Raw genomic sequence first — 25,801 nt, 5'->3', positions numbered from 1 at the left:
AATGTATGTACACAGTGACTGCACCAGCAGAATAGTGAGCGCAGCTCTGGAGTATAATACAGGATAAGTAATGTAATGTATGTACACAGTGACTGTACCAGCAGAATAGTGAGCGCAGGTCTGGGGTATAATACAGGATAAGTAATGTAATGTATGTACACAGTGACTGCACCAGCAGAATAGTGAGCGCAGCTCTGGAGTATAATACAGGATAAGTAATGTAATGTATGTACACAGTGACTGCACCAGCAGAATAGTGAGCGCAGCTCTGGAGTATAATACAGGATAAGTAATGTAATGTATGTACACAGTGACTGCACCAGCAGAATAGTGAGCGCAGCTCTGGAGTATAATACAGGATAAGTAATGTAATGTATGTACACAGTGACTGTACCAGCAGAATAGTGAGCGCAGCTCTGGAGTATAATACAGGATAAGTAATGTAATGTATGTACACAGTGACTGCACCAGCAGAATAGTGAGCGCAGCTCTGGAGTATAATACAGGATAAGTAATGTAATGTATGTACACAGTGACTGTACCAGCAGAATAGTGAGCGCAGCTCTGGGGTATAATACAGGATAAATAATGTAATGTATGTACACAGTGACTGCACCAGCAGAATAGTGAGCGCAGCTCTGGAGTATAATACAGGATAAGTAATGTATGTACACAGTGACTGCACCAGCAGAATAGTGAGCGCAGCTCTGGAGTATAATACAGGATAAGTAATGTAATGTATGTACACAGTGACTGCACCAGCAGAATAGTGAGCGCAGCTCTGGAGTATAATACAGGATAAGTAATGTAATGTATGTACACAGTGACTGCACCAGCAGAATAGTGAGCGCAGCTCTGGAGTATAATACAGGATAAGTAATGTAATGTATGTACACAGTGACTGCACCAGCAGAATAGTGAGCGCAGCTCTGGAGTATAATACAGGATAAGTAATGTAATGTATGTACACAGTGACTGCACCAGCAGAATAGTGAGCGCAGCTCTGGGGTATAATACAGGATAAGTAATGTAATGTATGTACACAGTGACTGCACAGCAGTATAGTGAGCGCAGCTCTGGAGTATAATACAGGATAAGTAATGTAATGTATGTACACAGTGACTGTACCAGCAGAATAGCGAGCGCAGCTCTGGAGTATAATACAGGATAAGTAATGTAATGTATGTACACAGTGACTGCACCAGCAGAATAGTGAGCGCAGCTCTGGAGTATAATATCCCAGTCAGACTGATGTTTTCTAGGTGTGACCATGTATGATGGCTGTTTCCTTATCTCTGACTTGTCTTCCAGTCCGGTATATATGATGATGACTTCTATGATGGTGCTTGGTGCGCTGGGGAGAAGAATAAGAGGCAGTGGCTGGAGATCGATGCCAGACGTCTCACTCGCTTCACAGGTGTCATCACTCAGGGGAAGAACTCGATATGGACGTGAGTGTGGAGCATTCTTGTTTATATAGAATATCTGACCTGTGTTAGTGGGTTTGTTACAATGTGTTGGTGCAGGCAGTTCAGTGTTCCTATCCCTGTAACAAGCCCATGTGATGTGTGAGCAGGACTCGGTCAGTGCAGGTTGTCTCCACCCCACCCGTCCCCTCAGTACTGACCACACTTGTGTCTTCTCTATAGGGATGACTGGGTGACATCCTACAAAGTGCAGATCAGCAATGACACCCACACATGGAAGACCTGCAGGAACGGCACCGAGGAGGTGGTAAGTGCGAGCCTGTATACTAGCCAGTGATATGTATAGACCTGGTGTGAGTGAGGGGCCCCTAACAATAGAGGAGCTCAGTGATCAGGACCCACCAGGGGCCACACACCTTACAATCTGATGCTTTATCATTTTGTTCAGTCACTGCAGGGTTAATAGTCACATCATTCGCTATAATGGTTGGGGGCCATGCTGTCTGTTGTCCATGACCATAGGGCTAGTTCTATAGAATATGGGCCACCGTGCACCAAGTCATGTAGTCCTCAGGTTTTATACCGTGATATTCATACAGTGAAATGTAACCTGCCGTCTGTCTCTAGATATCGCATAATTTCCAGAGTGTAAGTCAGCTCGGAGATTTATAATCTTCTGCCTTCCACAATAGAAACCAACTCTCCATATACAGAGTCCAATCTGAACAAGCATGGCTGCAGTGTAAAGCATGGCGGAAGGACAGACAAATCCTTCTAGGTGGATTTCAGATGACCTCAGGCTCCTATAGACAGTACAGCGAAGCTGGAGTCACTGATTGTAGTCATCATGGTCCTTATGGAGCAGAGCTGCAATGTAAAGCATGGAGCAGCAGCCTGAGCCTGGATAATGCTGTGCTGGCATGGAGCTCTATGGATTCTATAGGGTGATGTTTGGTGGTGTATGTGATGTATAGATGACTGTATATTGGGTCCTGTAGGCTCCGGCACTATGTAGGTCACGGCTCGGAGTCCTCCGCTCCTCTGCTCACAGTCAGCTCTGCTTCCAATCCAGTGTTGGCGGAGTGCGGACTATTCAGGACATGTTTGTGATGGGAGGATCGGCCACGCTGGGACTTGGGCCGGTTCCCTGGCAGGAGATCTCAGGCTGCAGACTTATTTAGATTTCTGCTTAACTTGACAGTTCTCTTTGTGGGTATAAAAACCAGCGGAGACCTGAAGATGTAGAAGTGCTCCACTATAGGAGGGGGCTGGTGACCCAAATATGGAGATGGGACCAGAAGTGGTGGCCTCTCATCATCATAGGTGGAGTAGTGACCAGCGGAGACCTGAAGATGTATAAGTGCTCCATTATAGGAGGGGGCTGGTGACCCAAATATGGAGATGGGACCAGAAGTGGTGGCCTCTCATCATCATAGGTGGAGTAGTGACCAGCGGAGACCTGAAGATGTATAAGTGCTCTATTATAGGAGGGGGCGGGTGACCCAAATATGGAGATGGGACCAGAAGTGGTGGCCTCTCATCATCATAGGTGGAGTAGTGACCAGCGGAGACCTGAAGATGTATAAGTGCTCCATTATAGGAGGGGGCGGGTGACCCAAATATGGAGATGGGACCAGAAGTGGTGGCCTCTCATCATCATAGGTGGAGTAGTGACCAGCGGAGATCTGAAGATGTATAAGTGCTCTATTATAGGAGGGGGCGGGTGACCCAAATATGGAGATGGGACCAGAAGTGGTGGCCTCTCATCATCATAGGTGGAGTACTGACCAGCGGAGACCTGAAGATGTATAAGTGCTCCATTATAGGAGGGGGCGGGTGACCCAAATATGGAGATGGGACCAGAAGTGGTGGCCTCTCATCATCATAGGTGGAGTAGTGACCAGCGGAGATCTGAAGATGTATAAGTGCTCTATTATAGGAGGGGGCGGGTGACCCAAATATGGAGATGGGACCAGAAATGGTGGCCTCTCATCATCATAGGTGGAGTACTGACCAGCGGAGACCTGAAGATGTATAAGTGCTCCACTATAGGAGGGGGCTGGTGACCCAAATATGGAGATGGGACCAGAAGTGGTGGCCTCTCATCATCATAGGTGGAGTAGTGACCAGCGGAGACCTGAAGATGTATAAGTGCTCCACTATAGGAGGGGGCTGGTGACCCAAATATGGAGATGGGACCAGAAATGGTGGCCTCTCATCATCATAGGTGGAGTACTGACCAGCGGAGACCTGAAGATGTATAAGTGCTCCACTATAGGAGGGGGCTGGTGACCCAAATATGGAGATGGGACCAGAAGTGGTGGCCTCTCATCATCATAGGTGGAGTAGTGACCAGCGGAGACCTGAAGATGTATAAGTGCTCCACTATAGGAGGGGGCTGGTGACCCAAATATGGAGATGAGACCTGAAGTGGTGGCCTCTCATCATCATAGGTGGAGTAGTGACCAGCGGAGACCTGAAGATGTATAAGTGCTCCACTATAGGAGGGGGCTTCTGACCCAAATATGGAGATGGGACCTGAAGTGGTGGCCTCTCATCATCATAGGTGGAGTAGTGACCAGCGGAGACCTGAAGATGTATAAGTGCTCCACTATAGGAGGGGGCTGGTGACCCAAATATGGAGATGGGACCAGAAGTGGTGGCCTCTCATCATCATAGGTGGAGTAGTGACCAGCGGAGACCTGAAGATGTATAAGTGCTCCACTATAGGAGGGGGCTGGTGACCCAAATATGGAGATGGGACCAGAAGTGGTGGCTTCTCATCATCATAGGTGGAGTAGTGACCAGAGGAGAGCAGAAGATGTATAAGTGCTCCATTATAGGAGGGGGCGGGTGACCCAAATATGGAGATGGGACCAGAAGTGGTGGCCTCTCATCATCATAGGTGGAGTAGTGACCAGCGGAGACCTGAAGATGTATAAGTGCTCCACTATAGGAGGGGGCTGGTGACCCAAATATGGAGATGAGACCTGAAGTGGTGGCCTCTCATCATCATAGGTGGAGTAGTGACCAGCGGAGACCTGAAGATGTATAAGTGCTCCACTATAGGAGGGGGCTGGTGACCCAAATATGGAGATGGGACCAGAAGTGGTGGCCTCTCATCATCATCATAGGTGGAGTAGTGACCAGCGGAGACCTGAAGATGTATAAGTGCTCCATTATAGGAGGGGGCTGGTGACCCAAATATGGAGATGGGACCAGAAGTGGTGGCCTCTCATCATCATCATAGGTGGAGTAGTGACCAGCGGAGACCTGAAGATGTATAAGTGCTCTATTATAGGAGGGGGCGGGTGACCCAAATATGGAGATGGGACCAGAAGTGGTGGCCTCTCATCATCATAGGTGGAGTAGTGACCAGCGGAGACCTGAAGATGTAGAAGTGCTCCACTATAGGAGGGGGTGGGTGACCCAAATATGGAGATGGGACCAGAAGTGGTGGCCTCTCATCATCATAGGTGGAGTAGTGACCAGCGGAGACCTGAAGATGTATAAGTGCTCCACTATAGGAGGGGGCTGGTGACCCAAATATGGAGATGGGACCAGAAGTGGTGGCCTCTCATCATCATAGGTGGAGTAGTGACCAGCGGAGATCTGAAGATGTATAAGTGCTCCACTATAGGAGGGGGCTGGTGACCCAAATATGGAGATGGGACCAGAAGTGGTGGCCTCTCATCATCATAGGTGGAGTAGTGACCAGCGGAGACCTGAAGATGTATAAGTGCTCCATTATAGGAGGGGGCGGGTGACCCAAATATGGAGATGGGACCAGAAGTGGTGGCCTCTCATCATCATAGGTGGAGTAGTGACCAGCGGAGACCTGAAGATGTATAAGTGCTCCACTATAGCAGGGGGCTGGTGACCCAAATATGGAGATGGGACCAGAAGTGGTGGCCTCTCATCATCATAGGTGGAGTAGTGACCAGAGGAGAGCAGAAGATGTATAAGTGCTCCATTATAGGAGGGGGCTGGTGACCCAAATATGGAGATGGGACCAGAAGTGGTGGCCTCTCATCATCATAGGTGGAGTAGTGACCAGAGGAGAGCAGAAGATGTATAAGTGCTCCATTATAGGAGGGGGCGGGTGACCCAAATATGGAGATGGGACCAGAAGTGGTGGCCTCTCATCATCATCATAGGTGGAGTACTGACCAGCGGAGAGCAGAAGATGTATAAGTGCTCCATTATAGGAGGGGGCTGGTGACCCAAATATGGAGATGGGACCAGAAGTGGTGGCCTCTCATCATCATAGGTGGAGTAGTGACCAGAGGAGAGCAGAAGATGTATAAGTGCTCCATTATAGGAGGGGGCGGGTGACCCAAATATGGAGATGGGACCAGAAGTGGTGGCCTCTCATCATCATCATAGGTGGAGTACTGACCAGCGGAGACCAGAAGATGTATAAGTGCTCCATTATAGGAGGGGGCTGGTGACCCAAATATGGAGATGGGACCAGAAGTGGTGGCCTCTCATCATCATAGGTGGAGTAGTGACCAGCGGAGACCAGAAGATGTATAAGTGCTCCATTATAGGAGGGGGCTGGTGACCCAAATATGGAGATGGAACCAGAAGTGGTGGCCTCTCATCATCATAGGTGGAGTAGTGACCAGCGGAGACCAGAAGATGTATAAGTGCTCTATTATAGGAGGGGGCGGGTGACCCAAATATGGAGATGGGACCAGAAGTGGTGGCCTCTCATCATCATAGGTGGAGTAGTGACCAGCGGAGACCTGAAGATGTATAAGTGCTCCACTATAGGAGGGGGCGGGTGACCCAAATATGGAGATGGGACCAGAAGTGGTGGCCTCTCATCATCATAGGTGGAGTAGTGACCAGCGGAGATCTGAAGATGTATAAGTGCTCCACTATAGGAGGGGGCTGGTGACCCAAATATGGAGATGGGACCAGAAGTGGTGGCCTCTCATCATCATAGGTGGAGTAGTGACCAGCAGAGACCTGAAGATGTATAAGTGCTCCATTATAGGAGGGGGCTGGTGACCCAAATATGGAGATGGGACCTGAAGTGGTGGCCTCTCATCATCATAGGTGGAGTAGTGACCAGCGGAGACCTGAAGATGTATAAGTGCTCTATTATAGGAGGGGGCGGGTGACCCAAATATGGAGATGGGACCAGAAGTGGTGGCCTCTCATCATCATAGGTGGAGTAGTGACCAGAGGAGACCTGAAGATGTATAAGTGCTCCACTATAGGAGGGGGCTGGTGACCCAAATATGGAGATGGGACCAGAAGTGGTGGCCTCTCATCATCATAGGTGGAGTAGTGACCAGCGGAGATCTAAAGATGTATAAGTGCTCCACTATAGGAGGGGGCTGGTGACCCAAATATGGAGATGGGACCAGAAGTGGTGGCCTCTCATCATCATAGGTGGAGTAGTGACCAGAGGAGACCTGAAGATGTATAAGTGCTCCACTATAGGAGGGGGCGGGTGACCCAAATATGGAGATGGGACCAGAAGTGGTGGCCTCTCATCATCATAGGTGGAGTAGTGACCAGAGGAGACCTGAAGATGTATAAGTGCTCCACTATAGGAGGGGGCGGGTGACCCAAATATGGAGATGGGACCAGAAGTGGTGGCCTCTCATCATCATAGGTGGAGTAGTGACCAGCGGAGACCTGAAGATGTATAAGTGCTCCACTATAGGAGGGGGCTGGTGACCCAAATATGGAGATGGGACCAGAAGTGGTGGCCTCTCATCATCATAGGTGGAGTAGTGACCAGCGGAGACCTGAAGATGTATAAGTGCTCCATTATAGGAGGGGGCGGGTGACCCAAATATGGAGATGGGACCAGAAGTGGTGGCCTCTCATCATCATAGGTGGAGTAGTGACCAGCGGAGACCTGAAGATGTATAAGTGCTCCATTATAGGAGGGGGCTGGTGACCCAAATATGGAGATGGGACCAGAAGTGGTGGCCTCTCATCATCATAGGTGGAGTAGTGACCAGCGGAGACCTGAAGATGTATAAGTGCTCCACTATAGGAGGGGGCTGGTGACCCAAATATGGAGATGGGACCAGAAGTGGTGGCCTCTCATCATCATAGGTGGAGTAGTGACCAGCGGAGACCAGAAGATGTATAAGTGCTCCATTATAGGAGGGGGCTGGTGACCCAAATATGGAGATGGGACCAGAAGTGGTGGCCTCTCATCATCATAGGTGGAGTAGTGACCAGAGGAGACCTGAAGATGTATAAGTGCTCCACTATAGGAGGGGGCTTCTGACCCAAATATGGAGATGGGACCAGAAGTGGTGGCTTCTCATCATCATAGGTGGAGTAGTGACCAGCGGAGACCTGAAGATGTATAAGTGCTCCATTATAGGAGGGGGCGGGTGACCCAAATATGGAGATGGGACCAGAAGTGGTGGCCTCTCATCATCATAGGTGGAGTAGTGACCAGCGGAGACCTGAAGATGTATAAGTGCTCTATTATAGGAGGGGGTGGGTGACCCAAATATGGAGATGGGACCAGAAGTGGTGGCCTCTCATCATCATAGGTGGAGTAGTGACCAGCGGAGACCTGAAGATGTATAAGTGCTCTATTATAGGAGGGGGCGGGTGACCCAAATATGGAGATGAGACCTGAAGTGGTGGCCTCTCATCATCATCATAGGTGGAGTACTGACCAGCGGAGACCAGAAGATGTATAAGTGCTCCATTATAGGAGGGAGCTGGTGACCCAAATATGGAGATGGGACCAGAAGTGGTGGCTTCTCATCATCGTAGGTGGAGTAGTGACCAGCGGAGACCTGAAGATGTATAAGTGCTCCACTATAGGAGGGGGCGGGTGACCCAAATATGGAGATGGGACCAGAAGTGGTGGCTTCTCATCATCGTAGGTGGAGTAGTGACCAGCGGAGACCTGAAGATGTATAAGTGCTCCACTATAGGAGGGGGCGGGTGACCCAAATATGGAGATGGGACCAGAAGTGGTGGCCTCTCATCATCGTAGGTGGAGTAGTGACCAGCGGAGACCTGAAGATGTATAAGTGCTCCACTATAGGAGGGGGCTGGTGACCCAAATATGGAGATGGGACCAGAAGTGGTGGCCTCTCATCATCATAGGTGGAGTAGTGACCAGAGGAGACCTGAAGATGTATAAGTGCTCCACTATAGGAGGGGGCTGGTGACCCAAATATGGAGATGGGACCAGAAGTGGTGGCCTCTCATCATCATAGGTGGAGTAGTGACCAGCGGAGACCTGAAGATGTATAAGTGCTCCATTATAGGAGGGGGCGGGTGACCCAAATATGGAGATGGGACCAGAAGTGGTGGCCTCTCATCATCGTAGGTGGAGTAGTGACCAGCGGAGACCTGAAGATGTATAAGTGCTCCACTATAGGAGGGGGCTGGTGACCCAAATATGGAGATGGGACCAGAAGTGGTGGCCTCTCATCATCATAGGTGGAGTAGTGACCAGAGGAGACCTGAAGATGTATAAGTGCTCCACTATAGGAGGGGGCGGGTGACCCAAATATGGAGATGGGACCAGAAGTGGTGGCCTCTCATCATCATAGGTTGAGTAGTGACCAGCGGAGACCTGAAGATGTATAAGTGCTCTATTATAGGAGGGGGCTGGTGACCCAAATATGGAGATGGGACCAGAAGTGGTGGCCTCTCATCATCATAGGTGGAGTAGTGACCAGAGGAGACCTGAAGATGTATAAGTGCTCCATTATAGGAGGGGGCAGGTGACCCAAATATGGAGATGGGACCAGAAGTGGTGGCCTCTCATCATCGTAGGTGGAGTAGTGACCAGCAGAGAGCAGAAGATGTATAAGTGCTCCATTATAGGAGGGGGCTGGTGACCCAAATATGGAGATGAGACCTGAAGTGGTGGCCTCTCATCATCATAGGTGGAGTAGTGACCAGAGGAGACCTGAAGATGTATAAGTGCTCCACTATAGGAGGGGGCTGGTGACCCAAATATGGAGATGGGACCAGAAGTGGTGGCCTCTCATCATCATAGGTGGAGTAGTGACCAGCGGAGACCTGAAGATGTATAAGTGCTCCATTATAGGAGGGGGCGGGTGACCCAAATATGGAGATGGGACCAGAAGTGGTGGCCTCTCATCATCGTAGGTGGAGTAGTGACCAGCGGAGACCTGAAGATGTATAAGTGCTCCATTATAGGAGGGGGCGGGTGACCCAAATATGGAGATGGGACCAGAAGTGGTGGCCTCTCATCATCATAAGTGGAGTAGTGACCAGCAGAGAGCAGAAGATGTATAAGTGCTCCATTATAGGAGGGGGCTGGTGACCCAAATATGGAGATGAGACCTGAAGTGGTGGCCTCTCATCATCATAGGTGGAGTAGTGACCAGAGGAGACCTGAAGATGTATAAGTGCTCCACTATAGGAGGGGGCTGGTGACCCAAATATGGAGATGGGACCAGAAGTGGTGGCCTCTCATCATCATAGGTGGAGTAGTGACCAGCGGAGACCTGAAGATGTATAAGTGCTCCATTATAGGAGGGGGCGGGTGACCCAAATATGGAGATGGGACCAGAAGTGGTGGCCTCTCATCATCGTAGGTGGAGTAGTGACCAGCGGAGACCTGAAGATGTATAAGTGCTCCACTATAGGAGGGGGCTGGTGACCCAAATATGGAGATGGGACCAGAAGTGGTGGCCTCTCATCATCATAGGTGGAGTAGTGACCAGAGGAGACCTGAAGATGTATAAGTGCTCCACTATAGGAGGGGGCGGGTGACCCAAATATGGAGATGGGACCAGAAGTGGTGGCCTCTCATCATCATAGGTTGAGTAGTGACCAGCGGAGACCTGAAGATGTATAAGTGCTCCATTATAGGAGGGGGCAGGTGACCCAAATATGGAGATGGGACCAGAAGTGGTGGCCTCTCATCATCGTAGGTGGAGTAGTGACCAGCGGAGACCTGAAGATGTATAAGTGCTCCATTATAGGAGGGGGCGGGTGACCCAAATATGGAGATGGGACCAGAAGTGGTGGCCTCTCATCATCATAAGTGGAGTAGTGACCAGCAGAGAGCAGAAGATGTATAAGTGCTCCATTATAGGAGGGGGCTGGTGACCCAAATATGGAGATGAGACCTGAAGTGGTGGCCTCTCATCATCATAGGTGGAGTAGTGACCAGAGGAGACCTGAAGATGTATAAGTGCTCCACTATAGGAGGGGGCTGGTGACCCAAATATGGAGATGGGACCAGAAGTGGTGGCCTCTCATTATCGTAGGTGGAGTAGTGACCAGAGGAGACCTGAAGATGTATAAGTGCTCCATTATAGGAGGGGGCTGGTGACCCAAATATGGAGATGGGGCTACGTCTGACCTGAAGTGGTGGCCTCTCATCATCGTAGGTGGAGTAGTGACCAGCGGAGACCAGAAGATGTATAAGTGCTCCATTATAGGAGGGGGCTGGTGACCCAAATATAAGTAATATGGAGATGGGGTCACGTCTGACCGGAAGTGGTGGCCTCTTATAGGGCATGTCCCACCAGGACTGGGATATATAAGATAAGATAAGATAATCCTTTAATAGTCCCACAGTGGGGGACATAGCAGACTGGGTCTCCTGCTGCATCAGATAAGGAGAGCTCATGTGGCTATAATGTAATGGCGGCATAGTGACCACAGATGGTGGAGACGCTCGGCTGCGGTTGATAAGTGAAAGTCTTGCGGGATATAACAATGCACTTACCAGCAGCACGTACCACAATGGGTTAACTCTTCTGACACCCCCGATCTTTGGCGTTAGATCTGTGGGGAGGAGTCTCCATCTCCTCATACATGTCGTCTCCTGGGGGGGCCTTGTAGATAACATACATGGTGTAACATACATGGTCGCATGTCTATTGACTGTACAGTCTGTTGCACTTTGTCTATCATGAATACGCAGCAGAATTACTTGGCTAGCAATTGTAGCGTCTTCTGTTACATAACATCTCATTGTGAATTCCTGGCACACACGGCCATAGTTAGGACAACGTTCTGCTCACTATTATATGGAAGCCTCTCCTTGGACACTTAGTACAAAGCCTCCTTTATCTTTCTGGGTTCAGTAGACCATCGTCCTAACATTTCAGGATCTCCCTGGTTCTGCGGTCAGTAGATGTGTCCTAACCTTCCTGCCGGACCTGGAACTAGATGGCGTCTTCCACTTGGTTTCTGTAAGACCTGGGCCTAATCCTTCCCTACTACCAGCAGATAGACAGAACCAGCTATATGTTCAAAATGGCCACCAGCCGCTCGGTGTGGTATCCAGCCCCATTGCCTCTGAGGCCTGTGTGATTCTTGGCGACCCCTATAGACCTTTGCTCTTTATCTGCTGGTGCCACAATGAAGTCCTCATCTCCTCTGGACTTTCTGGAGATAGAAGACCAGTCACTTCTAAATGTCTACGGGAAAGCCGACTGTCCTACATGGTCATGTATTGCATAAAGGCCATTGGGTGGGATGCATGAACCAACTAAAGGGGCTGGATATACTATGGAGATCTGGTGACGGAATGTCCTCGGGGCAGCTTGTAAGATAAGACGCCCATAAGTCATACAATGTCTATCTATGGGCACTATCACAGCCTTGGATATCCACTGAGATGGTTGGAGCAGATCAGAGGGTCTGGATACCATGATATATATAGAGAGTATATAGCTATAGCACATTGGCAGGCCACACGGATATAGCGCAGGGTTCTGTATCCGGTGTGAAGTCTTCCTGAGAGGTGGAGGGTTCTCCAAAGGTCCAGATCTTCTTACAGGTGTCATCGTCTACTTCATGGAGTTTGTTGAGTCGGATTATGAATCTGCTTGGAGTCGCTGCACAGAATCTCTGCAGAATGATGTCCATGGTGATACTACAGTAAGGAATGGGACCGACCATGACTGGATCCCATAATAGTCTAGACACCTGTATTCTCATAATATGTGGAACATCAGCTATCACATGTCTATAGCCTGCCCAGATGGTACACCGGTGACCCTCGTACATGTGAGGTGGTATGTTCCTGTATTTGTAGGCCGCGGGTACCATATCTGCCGTACCCCAGGGTTATATAACCAGGACCATCTGCCTTATAGGAGTCAATGACTCTTTTCAGCGCTGTCCTGGCCAGTGCTGAGGTTATCCTGGGCCAAGGCTCGCTGGGGTTGTAGCTTTCCTTGGCAGCCCGTTGCCCGCAGCTGCCATCCCTTCTTTTCTCTGGGATTGGTGCCAGTCCGGCCCGTAGCTCCATAATATAAACTCAATGGATGTAATGTAGACTTGTGACACGAGGAACATCAGGGATGAGGAGGATGAGGGTCTCATGTAGACTAAATACGTCCTGAAGACACCTGGTGTGAGACGACAGCCTGCCACTGACATCACGTCTGTGGTTATGATATAGACCGTACTCAGGACATGAGGACATGGGGGCTTCATACATAATGTGCCCCTGTGTGGTGGCGAAGTCAGTGATGTCATATAGTACAGTCAGCCACAGCATAGGTCCTGAACCTTCTGTATCTTCTGTAGGCCATACTTCCCATGCTGCTGCTTGGCCCAAATACAACTAGAGATTTATTTTATGGCCCCCTGGTACAGAGTGAAGGGCCACAGAAGAGAAGCTGAGTGTGGGGGTCCTGGTATATTGGGGGGGGGAGGTATGTCATGGTCAGTGACCATTTCTCCTGCATTGGTAGATAATCTAGTGAAATCCATGGACCCTGTTTGGTCCTCGCTCTTGTGCTGTCCATGTTGGCTGAGACACGTGAGGACCTAAACTGCGGTGGGCTCTATTTAAAGGGGTATTCCCATCCATGATGCCATATTGATAGGATCGGTCTCAAGGAGTCCAATGATCCTGAGAATGATGGGGTCTCAGCTGCCTACCCTTCATGGATTTTCCTACTACCCACCCTGTTGGGACTGGCTCCACTCATTGAGTGTTGACCCACATGACATATACAGAGACCACTGAATAGTGAGTGGACCTACCACCATATTGATTCAGATGGGGCTGCCCATTGTTTGACGTCACGGTGCTGTTCCCAAAGGAATCCATTTACATGTGAGACAATCCTCTGATAGGCCCAGAGCAACACGAGCACATAGGGCAGCAACATCACATCTACCATCCCAACATGGAGGGGCATCACTTGTCTTCTGATCCTAGACAGCCATCTTGACCCCGTGGCCTCGTTTCTCCTGACTTGACCCCATGGCCCATAGCAAATACCATGAGCTGCCTCTAAAGTGACTAGTGATGGAGAAGGAAACCTCAGACCTTGTCACCTCATCTGCTCTAGGACTATCAGAGCTGCCCCATGGGGGGCCCATGGGGGGCCTAAGTGGGGCCGGAGGATTTTCTTATAGGATCGAGCCCTCTGCTATGGACGTTACTTCTCTCTCCCACTCTCAGATCTCATTGCACAGCATGTAATGTACAGTGAGTCAGCCTCTGGGTCGGCTCCAGATCCTCCGACCGGGCCAAGGTTGTTCCTGGGCTGCATTATGGGAAACAATAAGACATTTATAGCCCTGAGTCATGTGACGCCGACGCCGCGTCTCCTTAAAGGAGATGTAATATAAAGCTGGGTTCTCTTTTGCTCTGTCTTCTCTGGATGCAGCCTGCGGGGTAAAGGATGGAGGCTTGGCCTGTGGTTCCTATGGCTGGGACATCAAAGTCTATGTTACACCTGAGTATTTGCCTTGTTTCTTGGTGATATAATGGACAGGTCAATGACCTCTAGATGCAGAGCTCCATTGTGCAGGCGAGGTGTATATATCACAAGGGGGCGCCCTATGGATGCCCCATTGAGTACAGCAGATGAGATGTGGTCCAGAGCCCTTCATGTGATGATGGCCCTCGTGGTCAGCTCCTGGTCTCTCTGCGGTGAGGACACGTGAAGACACATAATCCCTCTCTGCACCATGTTTGCTCTGGTCTCAGCGGCTCCTCTGTGCGATACTTTCCTTGGAATATTTCCCGTTCCTGGAATGAAACTTGTGCAGCGGCCAAAAGTGTTTCATCTCCTGCTGGTTTTGGCCGGGACGGAGCATGTGAACCATTAACCCCTGAGTGTCCTGCTTGCCCAGAAGGAAATGCGAACTGAATCGTAATAATCAGCCCATTGGGGTCTCACCCAGCTCTCCTAGAGTCCTGAATGGCATGGCAATCTGCCACATACAGTTCTCGGTCTGAGATCTTTGTATTGTCGATGATTCTGATGTTTAAGTCGGGGCTGGCGGGGCCATGTGCACTCCTCCCTACTGCTGTGGATGGCGCTATGTCTACCCTTAGGACTCGTACACACTTCCTTCCTGCATCTTAAAAGCCCAAATCCTTCATGAGTCAAGGGGAGATAGTCGCCCCCCTTCTGTCCTGCACGATTTTACAGCATATCCACAGTGACTATATTACACTCTCGGTTCTCCTGCAGCTTTTATGGAAACTGCCAAAGGTAAAAGGCTGTGAACTCTGAAATCTGTCCGAGAGATTCCCCGTGGGGCCATGAAATCTGCGTTTCGTGTGGGCTGTCGGGCCTACATTATGTAACACAGCCCTGAAAATCTGGAAAACCCAATGATAACATAACCAAGCAAATCACTCCACAAATAGAGTCTCAGGACCTGCCGCTAATAATCCTACAAAGACGCTGTCTATGCTAGCTTAGTCCCCTCCATCCAGGGCCAGGTTCTCTCATCCCACCAGATCTGGCGATTGATACCTGTGTGCCCCCATCACTGTACAAAAGTATGACCTCGTAATGGACACCAATTCTTCTTCGTTTTGTTGACGTCTTGTTTTCATGTTCTTAGATTTTTACAGCCAATAAGGACCCTGACACTCCAGTCCTGAACAAGCTGCCTGCCCCCGTGGTTGGACGATACATCAGGATCAATCCACAAACGTGGTTCGAGAATGGTACCATCTGCTTGAGAGCCGAGATTCTGGGATGTCCTCTTCCAGGTGTGTGACCATTAGAGGTATCTGATATTGTCTCACTGCAAAGATTTCTATTCTTTTATCTACCATAAATTTGGTGCTGCCTAGACTGAGGTCTACAGTAATCTTCACCCTTAACCACCACAAGGAGGTTAAGGATGAATTTCCAGGTTGGGGGCCCACTAGTGCTGCAGTAGTGTAGTCAGGAACATATCCAGGTCAGTAGTCGGGAACATATCCAGGTCAGTAGTCGGGAGCATATCCACGTCAGTAGTCGGGAGCATATCCAGGTCAGTAGTCGGGAGCATATCCACGTCAGTAGTCGGGAGCATATCCAGGTCAGTAGTCGGGAGCATATCCAGGTCAGTAGTCGGGAGCATATCCAGGTCAGTAGTCGGGAGCATATCCAGGTCAGTAGTCGGGAGCATATCCAGGTCAGTAGTCGGGAGCATATCCACGTCAGTAGTCGGGAGCATATCCAGGTCAGTAGTCGGGAGCATATCCAGGTCAGTAGTCGGGAGCATATCCAGGTCAGTAGTCGGGAGCATATCCAGGTCAGTAGTCGGGAGCATATCCAGGTCAGTAGTCGGGAGCATATCCAGGTCAGTAGTCGGGAGCATATCCACGTCAGTAGTCGGGAACATATCCAGGTCAGTAGTCGGGAGCATATCCAGGTCAGTAGTCGGGAGCATATCCAGGTCAGTAGTCGGGAGCATATCCAGGTCAGTAGTCGGGAGCATATCCAGGTCAGTAGTCGGGAGCATATCCAGGTCAGTAGTCGGGAGCATATCCACGTCAGTAGTCGGGAGCATATCCAGGTCAGTAGTCGGGAGCATATCCAGGTCAGTAGTCGGGAACATATCCAGGTCAGTAGTCGGGAGCATATCCAGGTCAGTAGTCGGGAGCATATCCACGTCAGTAGTCGGGAGCATATCCAGGTCAGTAGTCGGGAGCATATCCAGGTCAGTAGTCGGGATGTAACTGGACCATCTGGAAGCAACAGCCAGGTTAGGACCTTGGGCAAGGTGCGGCAGGTCCATTCCCTTTTCACGCAGGTTGCCCGGCCCAATGTCACCAGTGGGAGCCCAATTGTCCCAATGTTGGGCAACGCTTAGTATCGTAGAGCAAAAATAAGACCACAACACGAATGGTGGACAGATCTAATCAGAATGACACCGTTAACATTTTATAGGCTCTTCATCTACACCAGAGGTTCCCAAACTTTTTTTTCTTGTAGACCACTTTCAGAATTTTACTGGTTTGGGTGGACCTCCTGCTGCGACGTTTCTACCCTATTCCCAAAACTTGTCAAAAAATGTGAAGATTAGATACAACGATGGAAATTTTCATCACGGCTGAGACACCTGGGGGTCCACCTAGACCACATTGGGAATAACTGATCTAGAGGGTAACAATAAACTGCCGGGAGAAGGTCACCTCCGTAGAATATAGACGACCATCAGTGGGTTTACAAGTTTTTGTGCACCTAATGGTAACTTTCCTTAGCACACCGGTGGATTCTAATCTGGTGACGGCGGCTGATTCTACGGAACGTCATTCTCCTTTAAGGGGCCCATTTTTTTGTGTAATTAAGGTTCAACAAAGTTATTTTTTACCCAAATTAGTGAAACGAAAGGGACATTTCCATAGATAAAACGTTCCCCAGTAAGTGGAAACTTCAGCCTTAGTCTGCCAGCACCATGACGAGGAAGCAAACGAGGGGTTAATGTGAGATTGTGGGTTTTTTTCCGCAGATCCAAACACAGTTTTCATGTGGGAGCAAGAACCGCAACCGACCGACAAACTGGAGTTTAAACACCACAACTACAAGGAGATGCGGAAGGTGAATATCAACAATACACCACCAATACGGAGGCCACGAGCGCGGCGGCCTATGTACTTGATTCAAATCAGAAACTACAGATGTGTCGTGACAATTTGTGATATATACGTGCAGCTGGGAGCACCCTAAATCCAAAAATAGCTCCGCACCTGTCCATAGACCTTAAGCTGCAATACCAGATACAACCTCCCCCAGGCATAGGGCTGAGGCCGAATTGTCCATTACGAAATGTCTAGAGGATTTGACGAGAAATTTTCTGATGTGTCTTTTCAGCTGATGAAGAGGGTCAATGAGGACTGTCCCAATATCACACGAGTCTACAGCATCGGCAAGAGCTACCTCGGCCTTAAGATGTATGTGATGGAGATATCTGACAACCCAGGACAACATGAACTAGGTAGGATGTCAGGGAGTCACAAAGACTAGGGTGTAGGTGGGAATATATTACATGGGGGTTCATAGGCAAGCCAAATACAACTATGAGTGCGATATACATTACTTACATAAGGGTATCAGCCATAAGGCGAACGTGTACCCCGACAGTGACAGCCACAGTGTCCCCGTAACAATATCAGCCACAGTGTCCCCATCTGGTGCAGAGCCCCATTAATACTAGCCCCTGATTACCAGCCCCAGAGCTCCGTGCAGGGCTAGCTTTTCACCACTCCATATACTGTAGGCACAGGACACACAATAGTACATGATATGACTAGGGTTGAGCCGATCTTGAGATTTCAAAATCCGATTTCCGATCATTTTCCAGACAATCCCGTTCATAACATTTGCTCAGTCGTCGATCGGGATCCGTTCTTTCCCGATCCCTCAACCCTAGATACGACCTGGTCAGTATACGATTTCCTGGTCAGGTCGGAGCACACTGACCCATGACAGTTGACTTCAGTCTCCATGGACAGTGACAAGGTCTTCTATTACAGGGGAGCCTGAGTTTCGCTACGTGGCTGGGATGCACGGGAACGAGGTTGTGGGTCGAGAGCTTATGCTGAACCTTATGGAATATCTGTGCCAGGAGTACAAGAAGAAAAACCCAAGGGTTGTGAGACTCATCACAGACACTCGCATACACCTCCTGCCCTCCATGAACCCGGATGGATATGAAATGGCCTACAAATTGGTACTGTGCCCCCTCTTCTCCACCCTACCCAGACCCCTCTGTAATGTGGAGCATGGGCACTGATAGAGCTGTCTCCTTCACTTAGGGCTCGGAGCTGTCTGGCTGGGGCATTGGCCGCTGGAATTACCAAGGGCTTGATCTGAACCATAACTTTGCTGATCTGAACACCCCCCTATGGGAGGCAGAAGACAATGAGCAGGTCCCAGAGCACTTCCCAAATCATTATATCCCAATTCCGGAGTACTACACTATGGAGAATGCAACGGTGAGTAACCAAGAGCTGTAGTGTCCTACTATATGTATCTGCTGTGTATGTAAACCTTGAGTAGATCCATCTCCGACTACCCATGAAGACAACACTGGAGTATTGAACAGGATTGAGTGAGACCAATGTGGCGATAGCGATGACAAGGGAGTCTTTGATGTTGTCCTTCAGCGATATTTCTTTACTTACAATGATATAGCATTTCTAGGACATCTGCTCCTACAGTCTTCCTCCTTGCGTTTCAGGTGGCTCCCGAGACCCGTGCCATCATTGACTGGATGCAGAAAATCCCATTTGTCCTGAGTGCCAACTTGCACGGTGGGGAGCTGGTGGTGAGCTACCCTTTTGACATGGCTCGCTCCTACTGGATGGCCAAGGAACTCACCCCTACACCAGATGATGCCATGTTTCGCTGGCTGGCCACGGCCTATGCCACCAGTCACCGCGTCATGGCTGATGACAACCGCAGGATCTGCCACTATGACAACTTTATAAGGGTCGGAAATATCATCAATGGAGCAAACTGGCACACAGTGGCCGGCAGTGAGTTAGATGCCCCATCCCATGAAGCTGCCATTGACGTCTGGCTCAATCACCTGAATAACTGTGTCTTCTCATGTCCTAGGTATGAACGACTTCAGCTACCTCCACACCAACTGCTTCGAGGTAACGGTGGAACTGTCCTGTGATAAATTCCCACACGAAATAGAACTTCCGACAGAGTGGGAGAATAACAAGGAATCTCTGATTCTCTACATGGAGCAGGTCAGTTACTACACCCCAGGTCCTAAAAGAGCCTCTGTCCACAGCCAGACACGTCCATGGATGGTTCAGAAGGCTCTTCCATGATAAGATAGCTATTTCAGGCCCCAGAAATACAGCACTGAAGTGTCATGGCATCAATGGCCCTTAAGTGGCCGCCGAGACCCTATCACAGGCCTCAGTGGTGACCTGGAGTTGATGATGTCAGGGAGAGTGGTGGAAGACATGGTGGACATCCCATAAATATACCACTATACTAAATGGCACAAGGTGGGAATGGGGCCCCATTGCAGATATTGCACTGGGGCCCGGGAGCTTCAAGATCTTCCTCACAACATTCCTTTCTTGTTCACTGTCTGCACAAAACATACTCCGGTGATTTGTATTCTGGAAGAGTTGTCTTCTGTACTGTACATCCATCTGGTGTAGGGCTTACTAAGTTCCTCCATGCATCATAGGAGCTTAGATCTGGTAATGTCTGGATAACTGGCCAGTTGCGGAAACATCGAGCAGAATTATGAGTACAGCTCTGGAGTATAATACAAGCTGTGATTCATAGGGTTGAGCCGATCTTGAGATTTCAGGATCGATTTTAAAATCCGATTTCCAATCATTTTCCAACCGATCCCGATCGTGAAATTTGCTCGACCGCTGATTGGGATTTGATCTTTCCAATCGCTCAACCGTAGTAATTCAGGATCATTCACTTATGTTGCAGGACGTCTGTCATACCATTGAATTATTCTGATGTAGAAAACCAAAGCTTATCTTCTATTTCAGGTGCATCGTGGGATTAAAGGCGTCGTGCGCGATAAAGATACAAACCAAGGCGTTCCTGAGGCCGTGATAGTGGTGGATGGACTCAACCATGATATCCGGACAGGTAAAGGCGGAACATATTCATTTAACCTCTCCCTACCCTCGGAAGGATGATCACCCGTAGAACTAGCTATAAGTGATAAGAGAAATTCTCACGACACATCTTGTGGGGAATGTCCTAATTTTTTTGGTTGGTGGTCCAATTGAAGAAAATTTCAGATTACTTTTTGGAAAATTACTAACAAAACAGAATAAGACAAATTAAAATAATGAGAAAAGATCGATCTCGAAATAAGAGATTTGGCTGCTTGGTTCAGTTTTGCAATAATTCATGATCAGAGCAATCGGCCAAGACACAAAGTCAACAAGCAGATTGTGAAATATTTGGAGGAGAACAACAACCCAAAGTAGTAGGAATGTGGAGATTAGTCCTGGCGAGGAGACGAACAGAAATACTTATTACTTAACTTTTTTTATTTACTTCTAAGTCAGGATGGGCTATGGACTGATTGACCACAGACACCCAATGTTCCTGTAGACATATCTCTGAAGAACGTCCAGTGCCTTGCATCTTCTCTGGATGCAGATGTTACAGATAGAGCCTGAAATCTTCCAAACTCAAATTCTGACTGTAATTTGGTCACTCTTGGTAGATGGTTCCTTCTGCTGTTGCATCAACCCAGTAGAGTAAAGTTGGTCTCAGAAAGGCTCATGGTGGCTTTAGTTGGCTCGACCTAACCTTCAGCATCCCTAGGGAGACAAAGTTGACCGTTGTAAAAACGGTACTCCATAGGGGTAATTCATGGTGTCTTGCTAGGCAGTCTTCTCCTCCAAAAAAGGTGCTTCAAGTCTTCCATAAAATACCTGCATACCCCAGGCTGTGGCATACAGGTCCCAAAAATGGGTGACCAATCTGGTCCGAGTTAGGTTATCTATAAAGTCCATCCAAAATTGCTTTGGCAGTCTCTGTCCTACACATGTGGTTCCATAAAAGTGAGCAGGGTTATGGCCCATCTCCTGACCATAGAATGATACCAGGGTTGATTTGTACCGGGCAGTCTTGACCATTTGCTTGATGCTGTACCTCATGGGGCTGCAGCCTGGTTTACTGGTCTACCCCTCAGCCTAGAAAACTATGCAATGACATCAGCATGATCTTTGGGCTGTCCTTCTCTCATGTCCTCGCCCTCCTATGGTCACACCCGGTGAAGACTCCATACCAGTGTGTGTTATGTCCTAGCACTTAATTAGTGTATATTCTGTTCTAGCTGTCGATGGAGATTACTGGCGTCTTCTCAATCCAGGAGAATACGAAGTTACCGCAAAAGCGGAGGGATATCACCCATCATCTAAGTTCTGCCGCGTCTCTTATGAAGACCGAGCAACGATCTGTGACTTCTACATCTCCAAGACTCCAAAACAACGCCTGAAGGAGTTATTGGCCAATGGAAAGAAGCTGCCCAAAGAGCTGCTCTTACGTCTCCGTCAGCTGAGGAACCGCAAGCTGAAGTCCAATGGTCCCAAGTGAAAAGCCGAAAAGAACATACCAATGACAAGCGAAAGAGCGCCGAGTCTGACCACCCAACCAGTCCCTCAGACTAATATAACCCTTATGTCTTCTGCTTCCCATTGTAGAACTGGGAAAGTTGGAAAACTTTCAGACATTTATGGTAGAGAAGCTGCTGAACACTTAATGCAAGTCAGGAGGACTGAGTCCTGGAGATCATATGGGGAAGCTGAGGTTGCAGCATTAGGCTGTCCTCTTGAGGCTATAACCCTCCAACCTGGTAAATTGAGTAGGCTCTTCTTTACCATTACTGACTCTAAGGGTCGACGTCGACCCAAGTTTGGCACCGATGAGCTTTTGTTAAGATCAGGTCTCATCTATCGATCTACTTCTATGGAAACATTTCCACTGTTGTAACAAGCTGGCCTTACAAAGACCTCGTCATGTCTCCACCATTGTGAAGGACTATACACCACCTCTACCAACGGCAACTCTGCGCCCTCGCATAGGCACCATCCACTCTGGCGCAGTTGGAATTTCTTCTCTAGTGCTCATCGTTCTATAAGTTTACCACCCAATATGCTAATCACAGCTAAGGACCACCCACTGGACGGTAAAGAGCCTAATTAGCATATTGGGGGCTGCAACTAAATGGAATGGAGGGGACGAGAATATACATTCCAACGGCATCGGTGGAGGGGCAGCTATTGGAGGGTGGAAAGTGGTGGCGTTGGTGAAAAGTAGGGTTGAGCCGATTTTGAGATTTCAGGATCGTTTTTAAAATACGATTTTCGATTGTTTTCCAGTCGATCCCGATTGTGAAATTTGCTCGATCAGGATCCGATCTTTCCCGATCCCGATTGCTCAAGGCTAAAAGTGACTTTTCCCGTAGAGAAGCATTGACTAGGTTTGAGCCGATCTTGAGATTTCAAAATCGTTTTTAAAATCTGATTTTCGATCATTTTCCAGTCGATCCCGATCGTGGAATTTGCTCGATCGCCGATCGGGATCTGATCTTTCCCGATTGCTCAACCCTAGTGAAAGGTCAACTTTAAAGCCTATCTCCATTCTCTCCACCTTGTGGCCAGCACCCACATAGCATACACCCTACTTTTCCTCCTCTTTCCTGCTTATACTGAAGACTTCTTGTACAGTCTTCTCTTGGTTGGAGGAACCTAAGCAAGTTGTCCAGTAGAGCAGATACAACTTCCAAAAACCATTTTAGCACTGTAGCTATAGGAGCTGAATCGGTGGTCTCTAAGACAAGACGACAAATGGTTGCAAGACAACCAAACGTAGCGAGATCTACAGAAGTAATGGGTCAGTGGAGCTAGGCTTTACGAGACAGTGTGCTCCGTGAATCTCGGGAAGACATGTGAGTATTCTGACTGTGATGTTCGGACAGGCTGGGACTGCCTGGAACACAAATAAGATGTACAGAAATAATGTATACTATGTGGAGGAGATGCTGGCATTGAGATATATATATATATATCTGTGTACTTGCTAGTCAAGTCGTATCAATAGGAGCCAATAATAAACATAACTGCTTCCATCTGTGTCTGTGACTAAACGATGAAACATGTAGCCTGATGGCCGACCGGGATCACAGCACTGGATAGGGTTAATTTGATGTTGGAGTTCTGTATGTAGTGGGCGCCCCCTAGTGGTGGCTCTATGACTGTGTGAGGCGCTGGAACTGAGGTGTGGCCACGATAAATCTATTCACAGGGAAAGTATACTCGAAAAACACAAAGAACAAACTTTCCAAGGACTGAAATAGGAAATTACATCACAGTCTATATGGAAAATACACGTTATCCGACACCGCGGTCACCCAAACGCCAAGGTTACACAAGGTATAGATAGGTTATACAGGGAGACACCAGGCGTAAGCTTTACTACTAATATTTATCCAGGTCCTCGGAGCCCCAAAGTGGCAAAGTACAATGAAGAGGCCGCAAGTCTCACCACTATGTCACCCAGACAGACGATCCAACTCTCAGTAACATAAGTGACTCCGCTCTACTCTGCAACCAGAGACGTCAAGCAACATTCCCCTCCCCCCATCAGGACTATATATCTATATGCAAATCTATTCTCCAGGATGTAATTAGGAGAGCAGTGCCTCTGTATGCCGCCCTCTAGGGGCAGCCCCCGTAACATCATGCATGACTCAGTTAATAAGCCTTCTGACATGGTGCGGGGTTTATTGCCAAACTAGTATTTCTATTCCAGAAGGACCAGATTCCCAGCTATGGACAGCGCTGTTTCGGTCTTTTGGACCTCCTCAGCATAGCGCAGGGATACTAATTTGGCAGTGTAAGAGAATATAGACCAGGGTCAGGAGATAATCATACCCATTAGGGAGAGTGTGTGCTGAGGAGGTCAAATAGACCGAAACAGCGCTGTCCATAGCTGGGAATCTGTTCCTTCTGGAATAGAAATACTAGTTTGGCAATAAACCCGGCACCATGTCAGTAGGCTTATTCACTGAGTCAGGCATGATGTTACAGGGGCTGCCCCTAGAGGGCGCCATACAGAGGCACGGCTCTCCTAATTACATCCAGGAGAAGAGATTTGCATATTTTTTACCCAGAATCCCTAGCAGAGCAGGAATAACTTGTAAGCCTCCGTACGCCTATGTAGGCAAACACTCTTCCTAATGTGTACGATTATCCCCTGACCCTATATACCTATAATACATAGTGTATGACACTGTCAGGACTCCTAGGACTATATATATATCTATAATACATAGTGCATGACACTGTCAGGACTCCTAGGACTATATATATCTATAATACATACTGTATGACACTGTCAGGACTCCTAGGACTATATATATATATCTATAATACATAGTGTATGACACTGTCAGGGCTCCTAGGACTATATATATATCTATAATACATAGTGTATGACACTGTCAGGGCTGCTGGGACTATATATATCTATAATACATAGTGTATGACACTGTAGGGCTCCTAGGACTATATATATCTATAATACATAGTGTATGACACTGTCAGGGCTCCTAGGACTATATATATCTATAATACATAGTGTATGACACTGTCAGGGCTCCTAGGACTATATATATCTATAATACATAGTGTATAACACTGTCAGGACTCCTAGGACTATACATATCTATAATACATAGTGTATGACACTGTCAGGACTCCTAGGACTATATATATATCTATAATACATAGTGTATGACACTGTCAGGGTTCCTAGGACTATATATATCTATAATACATAGTGTATGACACTGTCAGGGCTCCTAGGACCATATATCTATAATACATAGTGTATGACACTGTCAGGGCTCCTAGGACTATATACAGTCCTATGAAAAAGTTTGGGCACCCCTATTAATCTTAATCATTTTTAGTTCTAAATATTTTGGTGTTTGCAGCAGCCATTTCAGTTTGATATATCTAATAACTGATGGACACAGTAATATTTCAGGATTGAAATGAGGTTTATTGTACTAACAGAAAATGCGCAATATGCATTAAACCAAAATTTGACCGGTGCAAAAGTATGGGCACCTCAACAGAAAAGTGACATTAATATTTAGTAGATCCTCCTTTTGCAGAGATAACAGCCTCTAGTCGCTTCCTGTAGCTTTTAATCAGTTCCTGGATCCTGGATAAAGGGATTTTGGACAAACAATTCAAGTTCAGTTAAGTTAGATGGTCGCCGAGCATGGACAGCCCGCTTCCAATCATCCCACAGATGTTCAATGATATTCAGGTCTGGGGACTGGGATGGCCATTCCAGAACATTGTCATTGTTCCTCTGCATGAATGCCTGAGGATTTGGAGCGGTGTTTTGGATCATTGTCTTGCTGAAATATCCATCCCCGGCGTAACTTCAACTTCGTCACTGATTCTTGAACATTATTCTCAAGAATCTGCTGATACTGAGTGGAATCCATGCGACTCTCAACTTTACCAAGATTCCCGGTGCCGGCATTGGCCACACAGCCCCAAAGCATGATGGAACCTCCACCAAATCTTACAGTGGGTAGCATGTGTTTTTCTTGGAATGCTGTTTCTTTTTGGACGCCATGCATAACGCCTTTTTTTATAACCA

At 48.2% G+C, this 25,801-nt stretch overlaps 1 protein-coding gene across 2 annotated transcripts in view; it reads left to right on the top strand.

Annotated features, from left to right (window-relative positions):
- LOC142188754 (putative carboxypeptidase X1) overlaps positions 1-23,249 on the top strand; it is a 63,892-nt gene extending 40,643 nt beyond the window's left edge. For both annotated transcript variants that reach the window (XM_075261990.1, XM_075261984.1), the window contains 11 exons: positions 1,312-1,451; positions 1,650-1,734; positions 15,240-15,390; positions 17,121-17,209; positions 17,483-17,606; positions 18,145-18,341; positions 18,427-18,606; positions 18,852-19,149; positions 19,232-19,371; positions 20,149-20,251; positions 21,456-23,249. In XM_075261990.1, coding sequence (XP_075118091.1) covers positions 1,312-1,451; positions 1,650-1,734; positions 15,240-15,390; positions 17,121-17,209; positions 17,483-17,606; positions 18,145-18,341; positions 18,427-18,606; positions 18,852-19,149; positions 19,232-19,371; positions 20,149-20,251; positions 21,456-21,715 — 1,767 coding nt within the window. In that variant the 3' untranslated portion in view covers positions 21,716-23,249. The remainder of the gene's footprint in view (positions 1-1,311; positions 1,452-1,649; positions 1,735-15,239; positions 15,391-17,120; positions 17,210-17,482; positions 17,607-18,144; positions 18,342-18,426; positions 18,607-18,851; positions 19,150-19,231; positions 19,372-20,148; positions 20,252-21,455) is intronic.
- Positions 23,250-25,801: the final 2,552 nt, after the last annotated feature.

The sequence above is a fragment of the Leptodactylus fuscus genome, chromosome 1 (assembly GCF_031893055.1).
Source record: "Leptodactylus fuscus isolate aLepFus1 chromosome 1, aLepFus1.hap2, whole genome shotgun sequence".
NCBI classification, from domain to species: domain Eukaryota; kingdom Metazoa; phylum Chordata; class Amphibia; order Anura; family Leptodactylidae; genus Leptodactylus; species Leptodactylus fuscus.
This window is presented reverse-complemented; position numbering and strand designations above follow the sequence as displayed.